General features: G+C 43.5%; 1 protein-coding gene across 1 annotated transcript; it reads left to right on the top strand.

Annotated features, from left to right (window-relative positions):
* Positions 1-2080: 2080 nt before the first annotated feature.
* Positions 2081-15808, top strand: crls1 (cardiolipin synthase 1). The gene is made up of 7 exons (XM_030379307.1): positions 2081-2752; positions 3068-3205; positions 3517-3646; positions 13965-14050; positions 14237-14305; positions 14468-14559; positions 15326-15808. Exons 1-7 carry the CDS (start codon positions 2225-2227, stop codon positions 15417-15419), a joined length of 1137 nt encoding a protein of 378 aa, XP_030235167.1. The 5' UTR covers positions 2081-2224; the 3' UTR covers positions 15420-15808.
* Positions 15809-18449: the final 2641 nt, after the last annotated feature.

The raw sequence follows: 18449 nt of genomic DNA, 5'->3' as shown, positions 1-18449 counted from the left end.
AAATAATGACTCATTATTGTGCATTTAAAGATGTATATTATTACATTGCATTATTATTTGGGGATGACAATACAAGACTTCCATGAATGTGCATTTGAAGGAGAGTTTGCTTTGTATTCCAGCTGGCAAATTTCTATAGGCTACTATAGAAATTATATTCAAAACACGTTCCAAGTAGGCTATATGACAAAGCATAATACATCCTGGAATGAGTGAAGCTTGCCTGCTGACATGTTAAAATGACTGTCACAACTGCCATGAGCAAAGAGCAAAACCATTTGTACATAGTGTAGGCTACAGTAGCCTATTCAATATTGAATGAAGTAGGTTACTGTACACTCTTTGTCACTGTACAGAGTAGTCAATATGATTTGCTTGTACAGCACCTTAAAAAACTCACTGTAGCCTATATTCATAGGCACACCCAGCCTCGCTTTCAATATAACACACACTCGCATTCTGTAATCACTGTCAGTAAATAATAATATGAAAACAATATAAAATATCTTCCAGCAAGAAAAAATTATCTGTTTACTGTAAATGGATGAAGGTCAACAGATGCGCAATGCAGGGAGGGGGGGGGGGTATATATTAATATGTGACTGCATACAAATTTCTCCACAGACATGGTGACTAATGTATGATAGTAGGCATTATTGGCCCTTAACACTAATATTCAGAAACAACACTGCCTCAAAAGGATATTGGCCTAGGCAACACCAGTAGAGGCATATACTTTTCCCTGAACTTTTAAACGTTGCAAACGTGCAAAACATACATTATATTTATGTGGCATTCAGTCCAATGCTTAAAAATATATCTGTGGCATTCAGTAGGCCAATGCTGTGGTAAAGTGTGCAAAGTATGAGTATGAATATTTGATGGAGTATGAGTAAGTGTTTCCTTCTGTTACATAGATAGAACTTTATCAATCCCCTGCAGGAGAATGGAGAAATGTGTTAATGTTTGTCCCTATAAAACAATAATGGTAAAAAAAATAATACAAAACATGACGGTAACTCTAAAGTCAAACCGTCCAATCTGAAGGCTTTACTTAACCACTCCCCCTACTCACTTCCACCAATTCAAAGCGAACAGAACTGAGTAGGGGAGGGCGTAGCCCAACTAGTTTGTGACAGACCCAGAGGAATGCAACGCAAATTAAATGTGAACATGTATTGAGGCTTTAATAAAACCCCGGACGATTTTGAAATTTCACCCGGACGCATTTGATTCCTACCCTTCCACTGTTAAATAGCGGCGCAAGTTGTGTGGCGTGTGAATGGGTTGAATTGCGTGCGTCTCACGGAGAGCCCTGCGCAATGTTCAGCTGTCAGAAATGTGTTGTAATCACTTGTATTCCTCATAGCTCTCAGGCTGTGAGGAAATCAGCAGCCCACGATCGCAGCTCCTTTGATGTGAACGCGCACAGAGCGCATAGTTCAGAGCCGGACAATGATGTCGTAGTAAAGCCCTCAGGTCTACTCTGCATGTATTAACTGTGGCTAAACATCAACTGCACTGAAGTCATCATAACTTCATAAGTTCTCATTTTCAAATGATTATGAATACTATTATTGTTATTTGAAGCCGTGTCAGTCTTGACTGTGGGTGGTGTGGTCCTCTGTGTCTGCTAGTGTCTATAATACAGTAATATTTTTGTCGACATTATCAAACGGAAGAACTTTTATTATGAAGAGCACAGGGCAATGAAGCACGCTAGCCAATAAGAGGACCCGCCCACCGGCGGAAACCAGATATTGAGTGGTAAATTCGTTTCGCTCAGTAAGAACCAAAAAACGAATAAACGAACTGAAATTTAGATTTTCGTTTTCTTGTCAAAACAAAAAAACGAAAAAACGGCTTGTTTTCTGGTTTCTACTTGCGTCAATTATTCCTAGAAAACAGAGTGATAAAACGTACCTTGCTCCTCATAGATGCCCCAGAACTTTATCACTGATGCGCCTCAGAACCAGTGTTGCCAGATTGGGCCAGATTTTCCGCCCGTCTGCCAACATTGGCTTTAGCTGGTGCGTTAACCGATCTGGCAACACTGCTCAGAACCGAGTTGCGGCCTTTACGACGCTGTGACGTAGCGTGCCGTCTCGGAACTCGGCAACATGGCGGCCCGCAGGCAGAAGCTTCTGTACGCACTGTGTTGAGCTCTGACCGACCCGATACACCATGAAACAAGGAGAGACGTTCAGGTAACATTGGAGCTGAGATGTTTCGTATCCGGAGGAGCGCCGTGCGGCTGTGCCAGCGGGGCGAGGCGCTGTGTCCGCGGGGGGATGCGGGGTCGCTGTCACGGGGTCAGGGGGGGTCAGCGCGTCAGGCAAACAGGTGTCGCCCTGAGACGTCATCCTGGCGGACCCCGCAGACACCGGTCAACCAAGGCACAAGACCGAAGCAGTTCAGAGGCCATCTACAGATATCTGCCTGCACGGAAACAAATCTAAACGCGCACTATTGCCGGACTAGTCCGTGGCTGAGGCCGAATGGGAACCCTCAGGTGAACCCGGCCCTCCTCCGGGGAGGTCCCGGCTGGCCTTTGGCCCATGTCCAGCCCCTCCTCCGGGGGGTTCCTGGCTGGCCTGGGGTCCCGCCCCTCCTCCGGTCCCCCGGGGCTCGTGGGCTGTGCAGCGGGAAATCCCGGCCAACTCAGGACACTGACCCGTCACCGGAGCAAAATGAAAGTCAAGGAAGCTCTGTCCATGTCCCGGGACACGGGCTGTTTAAGTTCAAAGAGCTGGTGTGTATACGACAGCCCACTGACTGCTCCTCGCGTGCTGGTTTAGACTGGTTCAAGTGGTAACATTTGTGCTTGTGGTGAATACAACCGTATACAGATTTATAACTATTGACTAGAATAAACAACATAATTTTGATTAATGTGTTTGCCCTTGAGTTAATCACAACATGGTTAGTGTGTTTTAAATTGTATAATAGAATATGTATCTTGAATAGGCCTACAACCAAGTCTCTTAAATTCTGTGTTGATGCTGTGTGTTCTCTTACTATATCTCGTTCTCTGCTCAATGCGTCCCCACTGAATGGTTCAACGCAGCACGAGAACCCATGGACCGTCCCAAACCTGCTGTGTGTTTGTCGGATCGTGCTGTCGCCCTACCTGGGCTACCTCATCATCCACCAACACTTTTACCTCAGCCTGGCTCTGTTCACTATGGCTGGGGCCACAGACATGGTAAAACACACACACACACAGATATGTGTAAATGCTGCTTCATATTAAAGATGGCACCAATGGTCTGTGCTCTGTAGTAAATACCATGCACACAGAGTGGTCAGTATAATACTAACAAATTAGACCAAATAAATGATCTTCAGTGGCACATTTCATTGCTGCTGTACAGTGAGGCAGTATGTTCATAACATTACTTTTATAGTGAATGAATCAACACTCACTCCTCGACATGACGCTGCAGTACTATATAACATAATACTAGTTATCTGAACCTGCTTGAAGCACCCCTCTGTTTTCTGCTCTGTCTTCAGTTAGACGGCTACATTGCAAGAACATGGCCCAATCAGAAATCAGCGTTGGGCAGTGCACTTGACCCATTGGCTGATAAGATCCTGATCAGTGTTCTGTACGTCAGCCTCACCTATGCTCAGCTCATACCAGGTAAGGTTTGTTTAAGTGGTATGGACAATAATGGTGGTCTTTTTTTCCTCTGAGTTTCCTCGCGTGAGTAGACAAACTTTACTCGAGGGAGGTGATTTGCGCAAGTTTGATCAGGCAAACTTACTCGCATGATTATAGGAGCAAGGGCTTCCTCTTGTGATTGCCAAAGATTCTTTCCGCTAGCTCCTTCTCAACCATGGCCGAGATAACCACCCCTACCAGTCTTTACTTGTTGTGGAAGTACCAGAGACGTCGGAGAACCCGACACACATCAAACGTCGTTTAAGATTCCTAATATCATCCGGAAGGCGCACACAGTGATATTATATATTATATTATATAGTTATCTAGATATTATATTATATAGATATAGAGCTCTGGGAATCCCTTTCTTATCCTTGCTGCGCTCTGGACTTCATGGAGTCAGCGCTGATAGGCATGGCGACCAAGCATCAAGCGTGAACCTGGGTGTTTGCGCAAGTACAATTTGCGCGGACCTGGGTGTTAGTGCTGCCCTATTCTTCGATTCGCACCGCCATGTGAACACACCTTTAAGCTGGTGACAGATACAAATCTGGCATTTTCCTTAACCAAGAGAGCTGCCACTGACTTCTTATGTTTCATTGCTCTATTGGGTTGTTTGTCTATCCAATCGTGTCCAGAGACATTTTGGTCGGCGCCTGTTGATAACCCTGCTTGATTAAAAAATGATAGAAGGAAAAACATTATGATTGCCTTGGTTTTTCCAGTAGGCTACGTTAGACATCCTCAATTCAGTGCCATGAATAATAGGAAGTTTGCCCACACAGTGGAATACAAGTATTTATTTAGGTGGATGAGCCAGGTGTTACCTTGCAAATCCTCTCCTCTGATAAACGATACACTAAAACGATGAACTAAACAATCCACATGTGTCTCGGTGACATCAAGGCATGGTAATGTGTAATGAGTTCATGCAGACGGATACTTCTCACTACTCAATACTTCACACCTGCAAACTTGTCGCTTTTCGGAGACAATTGCCGTTTTCTTGGTCAATTGGGTCATACACGTGAATCGCGTAGAACCAGAGAGGTTTTTTTAGGGGGGGAGGGGGGGAGGCTGTCCTTCATATGCATGCCATGCAGGCTAGAATTGTGAAACATTATTGGATAATTCCTATAATTGACATTTCTCTGGGCCAACCAGAATCTCAGCACTTGCTTCAGAATCTTGAGGCACACAGCGCCAACTGAGCTCCCTTTGGATGAGATTCCAGGCTGCCGCGCGAGTCTGATGGAAACTCTTAACATCAATTTGAAGTAGGGGTGTACAGTATTTAAACCGTATCGAAAGTACAACAGTATGAATTTGCGCTACGGTATGGATTTTGACGTTACCGTTTGACCGGTACTAGACACTGTTGTGTGTAACGCGTAACAACGTAAGTGACGAGTTAATACAGTAACCTCACTACTTTTTCATGTAAAAAGTAAAGTTACGCGCAACTACTGAAAATATAGTAACGAAACATAGTTCCTTTTTCGATTCGGGGCAACGATTATTTTCCCAGGGACAGATTTGACAGCAATACTGCCTTCTCAGTCAGTATGCTATTGCGCAAGCACGCAGGCGAGCAGCAGTGCATAAAGTTAGTAAATTCTAACAACATAGGGCTATTTAGATAAATAATCTGGCAAGAGTGTTGTGCTAGGCTAATACACCAACAGCAAATTTCTGTATAATAAAGGGCTACATTTTGCATCCAAGTCTGTCATTTGAAATCTTTCCATTGTATTATGTGCTACAACCTCCGTAATGGATATTCACGCTAAATCCCACCCAGGTTATCTCAGAATTCGAGTAGCCGTATATCTCGAAACACCAATCAGTCCTTGGACCGATGATTTCCCCCCACCCTTTCTCGGTCGGAACAAACTACACTATTGACGAGCCCAATGGCTGAGACCGAGACAAGTCCGAGAGCAAATACAATAAGTCCAAGAAAAGTCAGAGACAGGGAAAAAAGTGTTGAGTGAGTGAGGCCTACAGCTTATTAATTAAACACTGGTATCGCTTCGGTACTTCGTATCGGCCGATACTGAAAGCCAAGGTCTTGGTTTCGGGACTGAAAAAGTCAGATGGGTGCATCCCTAATTCTGCAAACTGTCGCCGTCGCTGCTGATTGACTGTCAACAAAACAATCCAATTAACATTAGGCAGTGCAAGGTGTCCAGATTGTAGAAAGAACATAAATAAAAATAGATGTTACTTGTTTTGATCATATCTAGCGTTAGCATTAGAATCGCAGTTAGCATTAGCATCTCAGCTACTGATATTTAAAGGCCCACTATGCAAGATCGGGCATTTCTTCGCTGTTTTCTTGGTTTGGCACGCACTTTTCTCTACACAGCGCCCCCTACAGCTTCGTAGTAGATATTTTACAACAGTGTCGTAACAACTCGTTGACGACCCTTCCCCATGCACTTCTACGCTAGCCATGTGCATTTGTTTTCAACCGGCGAATGCGTGGAGCCATGTCCGAAGTAGATGATCATGAAGTGTAGACAAGGTTATACATTTTTAAAACGGTGTATTTGTATTGCAATAAACATAAATCCATCCTTTTTTATAGTTGACTGGGAGAATTTATATCCTAGATTATAATTGTTTTATTTTAGGTTGAACAGAACAATCAGTGTAAGAGTGTTGGCCAACATAATCGAAATAAACAAGAACCTGGATTCGGGGATTCAGCCTGTATCTTGGGGACGAGACAGACGAACAGCAAAACACCCTTGGTAACAAAGGAAAGGAAACATACAGGGCTCACAACAAAACGGTCGAGAAAACACATTTTTACAGGGCTCACAACAAAATGGTTGAGCAAACTCATTTGTACAGAGACTATCAACATCAAGAATACCACGAAGACAAAGTTCACCAAAGGGTACTTTCAATTTCAAAAGCAACACGGCCAAGTCGGCGTCTGATTTGCAGTCTTTTTCTTTTAGTTCACGCTATTCCTGAAAAGCTTGCCCAACGTTTACTCGTGTTTGGCCTCTCTGTCTGTCAGTCTCCCTTTTCTCTTCTTCTGTTCCTCCGACATTGGGTTTCTCTGTCTCTTTTTAGTCGGCTGATCTATGATGAATGTAACAATCCCTTAGTTACTTGTTGTTACGACCCCTACTCGTTCAGGGGGGGAAAAGGGGAGTAACACACACACAACCCGGTGGATTGGGGTTGTAATTATGGTATTTATTATAATCCAACAAAGGAATAGAATGTAACAAATCAGAAATGGGCCGCTAGGTGCTGTCAAAGCAAAGAAACAAATATAACCAAAAGAGAACTCCTTAAAATTTAATGGAGCTACCTATCTAACAACTAAATACGAATGGTCCTAAAACAAACACTAACTGACTACTCTACCGTAACGAAAACAGAAATACAAATGACCAGCACCCCCTAAACCTAGTGTGGCTAAACAATGACAAACCTAAATGAGAGTGCAAATGAACAACATCAATACGGAGGGGTTCATCTTACCCTGGCCCAAATCTGGGAACACACAAACGTAACCACTAGCTCTCAAAACGAATGCGACTACGCGCCTAGATTCTCTACAGGTGTCTGCCCCCGCTTGCAAGCCGCATCAGGCTTTTATACGCCTCCACGGCGCCGTCGCTCTCTGGTTGGTTCCGGGGACGGAAGGACCCGCCCACTTGAGCTGCTTTGGGGAAAAACAGGAGGGGTAGCACACGCAGAGGGAAGGGAGACAATGCGGTCGGCTCACGGCCGTAACATCCCCCCCCTTAAAATGGCGGCCCTCCGCCTATCAAAATACATTTTCTAAATTACAAATAATACCACGTTACTCCTTTTTCTTTATAACCTGGAAAGGGCATCAGTACGGAAGAGGATTAGGGCCACACATGTAAAAAAAAATTAAGTTCTGACTTTATTCTCAGAATTCTGAGAAAAAAGTCAGAATTCTGACTTTAATCTCAGAATTCTGAGAATAAAGTCAGAATTCTGACATTAATCTCAGAATTCCGAGAAAAAAAGTCAGAATTCTGACTTTAATCTCAGAATTCTGACTTTTTTCTCAGAATTCTGAGATTAAAGTCAGAATTCTGACATTAATCTCAGAATTCTGAGAAAAAAGTCAGAATTCTGACATTAATCTCAGAATTCTGAGAAAAAAGACAGAATTCTGACTTTAAAGTCAGAACTACGGGTATCTGTAAGGACCAACCTCCGTGGGAGAGACACTTTGCTTTATGCAGTAGGAGGAAACCTATGGAAAGACAAGAAGGCCACAATCCGGCCCTAGAATGGCGCGGTAAAAGTGCAAAACCTGTGCGGTTTGGCAAGAATTCCGTACGGTTTTGAATGACTAATAGCCGCGGCTATTAGTCATTCACTCCGGCTATTAGTTATTAACTCCGGCTATTAGTTATTCACTCCGGCTATTAGGTATGCAGAACGAGCCCTCCCTCTTCTTTGCTTGACCACTAAGTTTGAAGGCTGTCTAACCAATCAGTGAAGAGAAATACCAGACTAAAGTAACGCATTGTCGAGACTAGAGCTGCAGTGCCTCCATGTTTCGCCGTAACATAAAGCTGTGTTGTCTTTACTAGTTTCACTACAATGTAATGACCACCACTAGCTAGTGGAAAATACATTTGTGTCTAGTACACTGATATATTTGTATATGTTAGGCTATATATTGAGATGGCAGTGTTCGAAATACCCGTCAATATTCGGGGATGCCCTCATCCCCAGATTGTTCTCGATATGCAGTAGCCAGCTAGGCCATAGCATTACAATATTTCATGGATGCAAGCAAGCCAAGATAATAAATCTATATCTATAGCCTACATGACAACACACACACACACACGCACACGCACACACACACACACACACACACACGCACACACATTAAACTGGTATAGCAATAGGAGCCTGCATTGGCTAAAGTTGTTGGGATGCACGTTATTTTATAACAGGGAGGGGCAAAGTTGTGCATTACAATGCAAACACGACAATAATTGGCACAGTTCTTGCGCACTCAGAAGAACATGAACTGAATAAATGCCAGGTATATAGCATATCGGAGACAGGCACACAATCAGTGCATTTGCAAATAAGAGCCTGCAGTATGACCGTTCTTGTGACATTATTTAACCATCCATCTACAGCTAATACGATCAGACAGATACATCATTGATCACATATAAGCCAACAACAAGCCCAACATCACCACGGCAGGTGCGCTCTCTCTCGCACATTCACACAATCACTCCAACTTCTCCAACTCCAAGGCAAAGCTGTTTCACTAAGACCACAAACAACCACAACTAACCAGCCTACATATCCACAACAATGCACAACAATCAGTTCTATACATTGCGTCTATCTTCTGTTTGGCGCACATGGCTAATGTGCATACTTGCACAGGACTGTCGGCTCCGCTTGTCAAAAAAATAGAACGTATTTGTGAATAAATGCTTTGAATTCTGAATACTGGACTTGGTGAGCTTGGTGAGTTGGCTATGGGACGTGCACTTTTACCGCGCCATTCTAGGGCCGGATTGTGGCTTTCTTGGACTTCCATAGGTTTCCTCCTGCTGCATAAAGCAAAGTGTCTCTCCCACGGAGGTTGGTCCTTACAGATACCCGTAGTTCTGACTTTAAAGTCAGAATTCTGACTTTTTTCTCAGAATTCTGAGATTAATGTCAGAATTCTGACTTTTTTCTCAGAATTCTGAGATTAAAGTCAGAATTCTGACTTTAATCTCAGAATTCTGAGATTAATGTCAGAATTCTGACTTTTTATCTCAGAATTCTGAGATTAAAGTCAGAATTCTGACTTTAATCTCAGAATTCTGAGATTAATGTCAGAATTCTGACTTTTTATCTCAGATTTCTGAGATTAATGTCAGAATTCTGACTTTATTCTCAGAATTCTGAGATTAAAGTCAGAATTCTGACTTTTTTCTCAGAACTCTGAGAATAAAGTCAGAACTTAATTTTTTTTTACATGTGTGGCCCTAATCCTCTTCCGTACATCAGCTACCACATTTTCACTCCCCTTTTTGTGTCGAATTTCAAGGCTGTAATCCTGCATAGCCAGCGCCCAGCGCATGAGGCGCTGGTTCTGGTTGTACATGCGCGTAAGGAACACCAGCGGATTATGCTCTGTATAAACCACTATTGGTAACGAGCTAGACCCGAGGTACACCTCAAAATGTTGGAGAGCTAACAGCAAGGCAAGTGTTTCTATGTTTATATCGAGCCGGTTCCGTGTTTGGGGGTCTGTGCCGTAAAGCAATTTGTTACTTCGCGAGACCCGAGACTCCCGCGAGAGTAGGCGGCGGGTCGCCGGCAGAAACCTATTCCCTTTCTCCGCCAAGATGCGCAAAGGGGAGTCGAAACAACAAACAATCGAACAAAAATGTATAATAGAACCAATGACTCTTAGTCTGTTATATTAAGGTAAATCAAGCCAAAAAAGTTGCATAGTTCCCCTTTCACTAGTGTCTGGTCTCTTTCTGGTCCAACTTCTTTTTATTCTTCTTTTGTTCCACCGACAGTCGCCTCTTGGCTCCCTTATCAGTCGATTGATCCATGATGAATGCAACAATTGCCTCGCAACTGGCTGTTTATATCTAGCCGGTGCCATGTTTGGGAGTGTGTCTGTGCCGTAAAGCATTTTCGGAACTACAATCTGACTACATTTTCAAGGCGCGATTGGATACTTCCGCTGCGTCACCTCCGGATTGTGTCGGTCCGAACAGATTATGTTGCATATGCGCTTTTTCCTTGGAGAGGCGACATGGGGCAATGACACACCCACCAAACGACCCAAAAAATGGTTGCAGAACCATCAGAATAACTCTCAACCTGCATAATTAATGTAATTTTGGCTAAAAAAGTTGCATAGTGGGCCTTTAATCAATTGATGCTACTTCATTAAATTACGTTTAGTAAACATTGTGATTATTCTTTGGTTTGTTGTTCAAATACATTGCCTAGCTAGTTGCCAAATTAAAAGCGTTTTTATTTTACCACATTTTATGATTTTTTTCTTTTTAAAGATTGTATCATCCGATGTTGGGTGACGTCCCTTCTGTTGGTATTTTAAACGAGATCCCAAACAAGCAGAGCCAGCTCGCCCCTCCCTTCCGTGTTTCGTGTATCTAGTAAAAACGATCATGAACGCAGCGTGAAACCCCAAAACACCCACCCCTTATCGGTGATTGTTTGGAATACAATTTATTTTGGTTTTGAGTGGTTGGCAGTACCATTTGTTTTTGTGTACGATCTCGGAGCACAGGCTGCCTACAGAGACAGGTTTTTTTGATGGCCCGCTTATTGGGCGGGCAGCTAGCGGATCGTGAGGAAAGATCAGATAAATGTGATCATTTATGTTTCGGCCTAGAATCGCAGATACAACCTTTTAACTGTTTTATTAAAGGTTGGGTAGGTGATTCGCTTTTTTGGCCATTTTTGCAAAATTACTTGAAATCCTTATCATAACCCGCTTACAGCCACTGAGTTAGAAGTACTGACATGAAAATTAAACAAGTCAATCATCTGTGGAACGGCAGGGCTCGAAAAACTCCAGCCAATCATTTCCATTGCCACCGAGTTGCATTGGACAGTAAGTACGTCAATCAAACGGTCGTACTGCACTCCCCCTCCCCCGCGCCCCGCGCGCGACCCCTTCGTGCAGTACTCGTGACCCAGAGCAAGCTCCTGTTTGTTGTTATCCTGCGGTAGCTACTGGAACTAGTTAATCCACATTTGGACCTAGCAGTAGAAGACAATTTCTATGGCAGACAAGACGCCACCATCCCCGACATCACCACGACCACCAGCAAAGAGAAGGAAAACTCTTTTTCAGAGAGTAATTGATAATAAAAACGCTGAAAGAGAAAAACTGAAACCAAGAATAATCCTATGCGCTGCTTTCGAACGTTGGCGGCAACTGAAGGACGAGAAGGGTCTAAAAACCGATGCTTGTGTGGCGGTTGACCTAGTTTCAAGGTTTATACCGTTTATACTCGGTAATACCGGTGTTGAGACGAGTGTATTACTCGTTGTGAAAATGTCCACACCGCAGCAACCCTAGTGAAAACCAGGACTTCCAATACAATTATATGAAACAAACATACATTTTCTAAAAATATTAATGATTTATGTGACCGTTTAATGTTTATAACATCTGGTGCAACCATAGCCGCGAGAACGTATTCTCAGCAGGGGGTGCTGGAAAAAAAACCTCAGCCTGCACTAGACTCGCAACTCGTTACATTGATAAAAAAAGATGTATAGCAGCGCAGCTCAATTACACCAGTGCATGCGCGCACAGTTGAAAATCGATCGTTCACATCCAGCTGCTCACAGAACAAGTTTAGCGCACCACCGCTACCCTCACACTTTTTCATGTAACCTTTTTTCAGCACTAGGTCATATGAGCATTAAATAAATGCTGCGTCTCAAAATGCCTTGGACAGCAGCGAGGATGACTCGCTTTGCCACGGGCCGAAACAGTTCGGAGCGACCACAGCCAGAGCGAACACAGCGGGGCAGAGGAGTGTCAGGAATAGTCTTTGGTGTACACATCAGTACGGCCTATTTGCACTACTGTTTAGTGGCAATGCAGTGTTTTATTCGATGCCTTTTTATTTTCGTATATTATTTCAATGAATACAATTTATTTATTCATAAAAACCGGATCTGGACTTCAAATCTTTTTTCCAAATATACGTCGTCTTACAATGGGGTTTGTGTTTATATTCGGACCAATACGGTACAGCGGGCGCTCACATGACGTTAAGCATTTCCTGGTGTATAATGTGACGCTTCAGAACCTAAAATCCCGTTTCTCCCCGTTGACACGACAACACATAACCGGCGTTTTCAGAAATCTCCACTTTGGCTGGAGTTTTTAGAAATGATCGTTTTCTGTGATAAGACAGGGCCTCGGACAGGGGGTGTTGCAGCACCCCCAGCACCCCTACTTCCCGCGGTACTGGGTGCAACTTACAGCTGAATGTAGTGCCATGTTGTTAAACGAAAACCTACGCTAGCCTGGCTCGCTCTCGCGCATCTCTGTTCGCGCTCGTGCATGATTGCGCGTCCAGGTACTTGGAATGGGTAGAGTCAGCGTTGAAGGAGAGGGGGTAGGACCATTTGAGTTGTGTATTTTCAAAATCTGCTGGCGTTTCGCAAATCACCTACCCAACCTTTAAATAAAGAATGAAATATAACCAATGACAGAACTTTAAAGTTAGCGTCGGAAGTATTTTAGAGCACATTTCATACATTGTTTTATTTCCATCTTTTTATCTGAATGGCAGAATATCCAAAGCTTAAACCGGTAGGCAGTACAAACCTGGAGCCTGTGGTGCGGGACTCCTCCTGAACTGTATGAGGTTGTGCCTTTCCGGTAAACGGATGAGTTTGTCTATCTAGACCCCTGCTCCATCGAGAGTGTGCTCACCTATGGAATCCTGTCGTGGTTTGGTAGCAGTTCTGCTGCAGACAGAAAGTCACTGCAGAGGATTATAAAAATTGCCCATAACATCATCAACCAACAGCTACCTACCATGGACACCATCTTCAACTCCCAATGCTTGCAGTAGACACACAACATTCTGAAAGACTCATATCACCCTGCAAATTACCTGTTTGAACTGCTGCCCTCAGGGAAACGGTACAGGTCCATCAGAACACGCACCACAAGATTCATGAACAGTTTCTATCCCAAAGCAGTCACCATACTCAACTCTGACCTGAAAATAAATCCACTAGTTCTGACAGTATTAACCAGTGACATCCACACCTAATGCAATGCTCATCACTTTACATATTTGCACTACTATTTTAAGGCATACTATTTTTAGGCATACAATGGCACTAAGTTAACGGTATAGTATATGACGACATGAATGTAGTGAGTGAACGAAATGTTGAATGTATTTTCTTTTTTTATTTATTTACTATTTATTATGTTACCTATATTTTTTTTAAATGAGACCAGTCCGCGAATGCACTGAATTTCGTTGTACTCCTGTACAATGACAAATAAATATAGCTTATCTTATCTTAAAAGAGTTGTGGAATGGCGATGTTCCTCTGGTGGAAACGGGGCCATCGATAGGCGGGTTTCCCAGAGAGGCTGCGTCCCTTGCGGTTAGCTGTTGTTTTATGTATTACTGATAGATAGATACTGGTAGATCTCAACCATTACTGATGCATTGCTTTATGATTCAAAGAGTTATTGCGTTTGATTTGGGGTGTTTTTCCTTTCCTCTGCCCTTAGCTCCTCTCACGGCTCTGGTGATCTTCAGAGACATCGGTCTGATAGCCGCAGTCTTCTGGGTCAGATACAAGACTGTGCCCCCACCGGTAAGAAGCCCTGCTGTACCCCTCAGTCCCGGGCTCGAACCCGGTTCCCCACGTCCACCTGTCCCAGGGGATCCCTGGATGTGACAGGGGGGCGGAGGGGGCCCCAACCAGAGCCCTGGGAGCAGGCACCAGTTTGTGTAAAACAAACTGTTTTAACCCTCTTTCCTCCTCGTCTTTTCATTGCAGGTGACCCTCAGTAAATTTTTTAATCCATGTTACACTACAGCCCAGCTCAAACCCACGTTATTCAGCAAGGTAACACACACACACACGCGCGCGCGCACACACACACACACATTGAGGATTGCCCATGAAATACCCTCTATTTTTGGTTTATCAATTGCAAACACATCCACATTGAAAGATAGGAACATAGTGGTTATAGATAATGATTTAGCAGTATGTCTTTGTGTGTAGGTGAACACAGCCATCCAGCTCCTTCTAGTAGCTGCTTCCCTCGCTGCTCCAGTCTTCAAATACACGGACAGTCTTCTGCTGCAGTCGCTATGGTAACGCACACAAAGGATATACATCGTCGTCCTGCAGCTGCTGTCTCTTAAGCTACTCCGTTATAACCAGCCCCCTTGTTCTGGACCCCCTCATCGTGTGTTGTTGGACATGGTTGTGCATCAGGGTATTGGCACAGGAGTGATGAGATGTGATAGTGACGTCTGCTGCAGCTACTGCTAGCTCGGGAGTAAAAGTAGATCCGTCCCCAAGAGTGTTGCTGTGGGCGACATGTCCCGCCCACAGACCAGTGCATTGTGGGGGCTCTGAACCGGGTGACAGCAGACAGAGCTATTTGGATATGTTGTGCGAATGCCCACAGACGTATTGCATCAGGTTAAAGGCAAAGCAGATAAAAAATAGGACCATTACATTTATTTTTCTACCCTCAAAATAGCCACCCCGCCCACCCCTCCTACACAATGAATGTATGTTGTACGTCCTGGCACTTAATGTACGCACTTATTGTAAGTCGTACTTAGTTATATAACTTAGTGTAGAGTCTTATTCTAGCCATCTTTGTTGTATACAGGATGGGTTAACCTAGTGATGTTAGTGCGTGGCACATGGTTCTATGAACATCCGTACTGTACCGACAGCGATATATTGTTGTTGATCTTTTCCTGACAAATGTCCTTATTGGAAGTCGCTTCGGATAAAAGCGTCTGCTGAAGGCCCTAGATTTAGAAGCATGATTAATTGCTATTAGCAACGGTGGGGCTGCACTTTGCAACAATCAGATACCTTGTTGGTCCTTGTATCCTGTAGGTATGTAACGGCGGTGACGACGGCCGCCTCCGGCTACAGCTACTGGCACTACGGCCGCAAGACGGTCCAGGTACTCAACACCAAATCACCATGACAAGCCCCGAGCAGAAACACACCTGGCGGTGGCGCGGACAATGACCGCTGATTAACGAGGAAACGGCCCAGGCGAGACGCGGCCGACCAGGAGGATAAGGGCCGGTTTTACATGACGGACACGCTGGCATACGGTGCTCTGATGCAGGTTGCTATGACGACCACTTATCAACGAGATGACATTGATGGAGCAGCCTTGGTTTTACGCTAGCGGCGTCTTGGTCTGGAACAATGGAACACATAACCTGAGATGTTCTCACTAGTCTGGCCAGTCCCCGATTCTGTACTCTCATTTAAATAATTTCTAGATGTTCCCATGGCAACCATATTTTGTCAAATCAGTTTTGTAAGTCAATGATTTATGATTAAAAACAAAGGAAAGAATAGATACATCTGTGTTTTTTTTGTTCTTATCTCTGATTGGTTAACACTAAGGTAAGTTGAATTGATAAATGACTCACAAACACGTCACCATATCACATACGGTCAACATAGTTGGTCAGATCTTACTTTTTAAATTGTCCAATGCTTCAAACAACATCACACACAATTTGTGTGGCTTTATAATTGGTACTAAGTTGTACTTTCAGGAGGACTGCTGGACCTTCTGCGAAGAGTAAACTGATCCTTGTTTATTTAGCAGTGCTCCTAAAGCAACGTCCGTTGAGATCACTAAAGGAGCTTGAGTGGACATGTGGCTGCAGATAGGGTTTCTGAGCTTAGCTAAGCTATGGTTGTGGAGCAGATGTGGTGAGTCAACTGGAGGTCCTGGTGTCAGCCATCAGTTAAGTGGAGCTGGTTAGTGTCAGCCATCAGTTAAGTGGAGCTGGTTAGTGTCAGCCATCAGGTTAGTGGGGCTGGTTAGTGTCAGCCATCAGGTTAGTGGGGCTCATCAGGTAAGTCGGACAGTCTCGCCGTCAGGTTAGTCAAGCGTTTTCTGATGGCCGTCAGGTTAGTCAAGTGTTTTCTGGTGGCCATCAGGCTAGTGTATTGTTTTCTGATGGCCATCAGGTTAGTGGAGTGTTTTCTGATGGCCATCAGGTTAGTGGAGTGTTTTCTGATGGCCATCAGGTTAGTGGAGTGTTTTCTGATGGCCATCAGGTTAGTGGAGTGTTTTCTGATGGCCATCAGGTTAGTGGAGTGTTTTCTGATGGCCATCAGGTTAGTCAAGTGTTTTCTGATGGCCGTCCCTCCATCATGACAGAAACATCCCTGAATGCCCCTTGGATTGGGGCTCCCAAAAAATACTCCCAAGCAATTACTTTTTGAAAAGACAGTGGCCCAGTTGCTCAATATAATCCTTGTTGCCTTACTGAACTGACCGTTTCACTTTTAAACCCCACAGGAACTTCATTTGGCCTAATTAAGCTGCACATGAACAGTGTATACTGCATACTACACAGAAAATAACGTTTTGTAGGGTTGACGTGTTGCTCAGTGCGTCCTGTAGCAAACTTGTCTTCTGGAGTGTTTTATGTTTGTTGTTTGACTTCCAGATGTAACGCAGAAGGGATCTCTCCTCCCAGCAGCTGTTGAGCTCGCACTTTTAACTTATCGTAGGTCAGAAATACAAGAGGAGCACAATAAAAAATACAAGCGAACAATGGAAATACAAGAGGGGTACAATGGAAATACGAGAGGAGCGCAATAGAAATACAAGAGGAGCACAATAGAAATAACAGGCGAAAGAGTTAGGCTTCTCTGTCCCTAAGGCTAGGCCAAAACGATTAAAAGCACTTAAGGTGGAGAATAATTTGGGTACTACTTAACATAAGGATACATAATTTGCCATTCCTTAATGAAGTTATAAGCATTTACTAACAATAAACTAACAGTTATTGTCTAGTTATCACTTTCCATGTTTACTCATGGTGTTGAATAATGTATGCATTTACACATTTTAACATGCACGTGATTACGTAATTTACGCCACGTAAATTATTACAATGACATTAGTAAGCTGTTAGTTAATGATTATAACTTAGTAAATTAGTATTATTAATTGTAAAGTTATACAAAATGTTCTCTATTAAATTATATAATAACAAAGCTAATCATGTTATTCTACTTTAAAACTAATGGGACAAAAAAATGAATCACTGACTACCTTCTGAAACTGGTTCTAGAAACAACTCAAAGTTACCCCTAGAATGGTCGTTATCAGCATTTGTAGTAATTACCGTTATCTCCCTAACCTTGGAACATTGTGAAACCTATCATGCTGTTTGAGGTAGTAAGCCCGGCACTGCTTCTGGGAGTTATGGAATCTATTTGCAGTGGATCTGTTGGTATTTTCAGCATCATGCAATCAGTGTCTCTCAAAGTGTCTAGAGAAGGGCCTGCCTCCAAAGCTCACAGAAATGTCTGCCTAACTTTATATCAAACCTTGCTGGTTATGAAACGAACTGATTCAGAGATGTTACACGAGGGAGAGGTTCACACAGTCGCATACACAAATCCATATGGATTGAAACACACACACTCGCTTTCTCTGGTCTTGAAATAGCTTGCTGCCTCCTACTCAGCTTTATATAAGATCTCAGCACAGCGATCCGTTTGGTGGAGAAGTGGTGCCTGCCTGGATGTGTTCACACCTGTGTGTGTGCGTGGGTGTGTGTGCGATGTGGGTGGTCGTGTACATGTTTGTGTGTGTGTGTGTGTTTAAACGTGCGTGTGTTGCCTGTGTCACAAAGTTTGTCACATTACACCATTGGATCTCAAAGTGCGGCCCGCGGGCCAATGGCTGCCTGCAGAAACATTCCTGGGGGCCCACAATGACATACAGATGTAGTAAAGAAAGAATTTTTTTTTATATATATATTTTTTAATTATTATATAAATATTCATTTAAATAAATATAAAGAGAAAAGTTGACTCTCTCTAGCTTTCAATTGAATCCTGTTACATTTGTTAGTTTTAATCCGACTGTACATTACTTTGACAGGATGAACCTCAGTATCGTGATTTAGACCTCACTTGACCTCACTCCCAGAGGTCCATGGTGCAATGTTTATTTTCACCACTGGGACAT

This window comes from Gadus morhua, chromosome 15 (assembly GCF_902167405.1).
Source record: "Gadus morhua chromosome 15, gadMor3.0, whole genome shotgun sequence".
Taxonomy (NCBI): domain Eukaryota; kingdom Metazoa; phylum Chordata; class Actinopteri; order Gadiformes; family Gadidae; genus Gadus; species Gadus morhua.
Note: the sequence above shows the minus strand (reverse complement) of the source record. Positions and strands in the feature narration are given on the sequence as shown.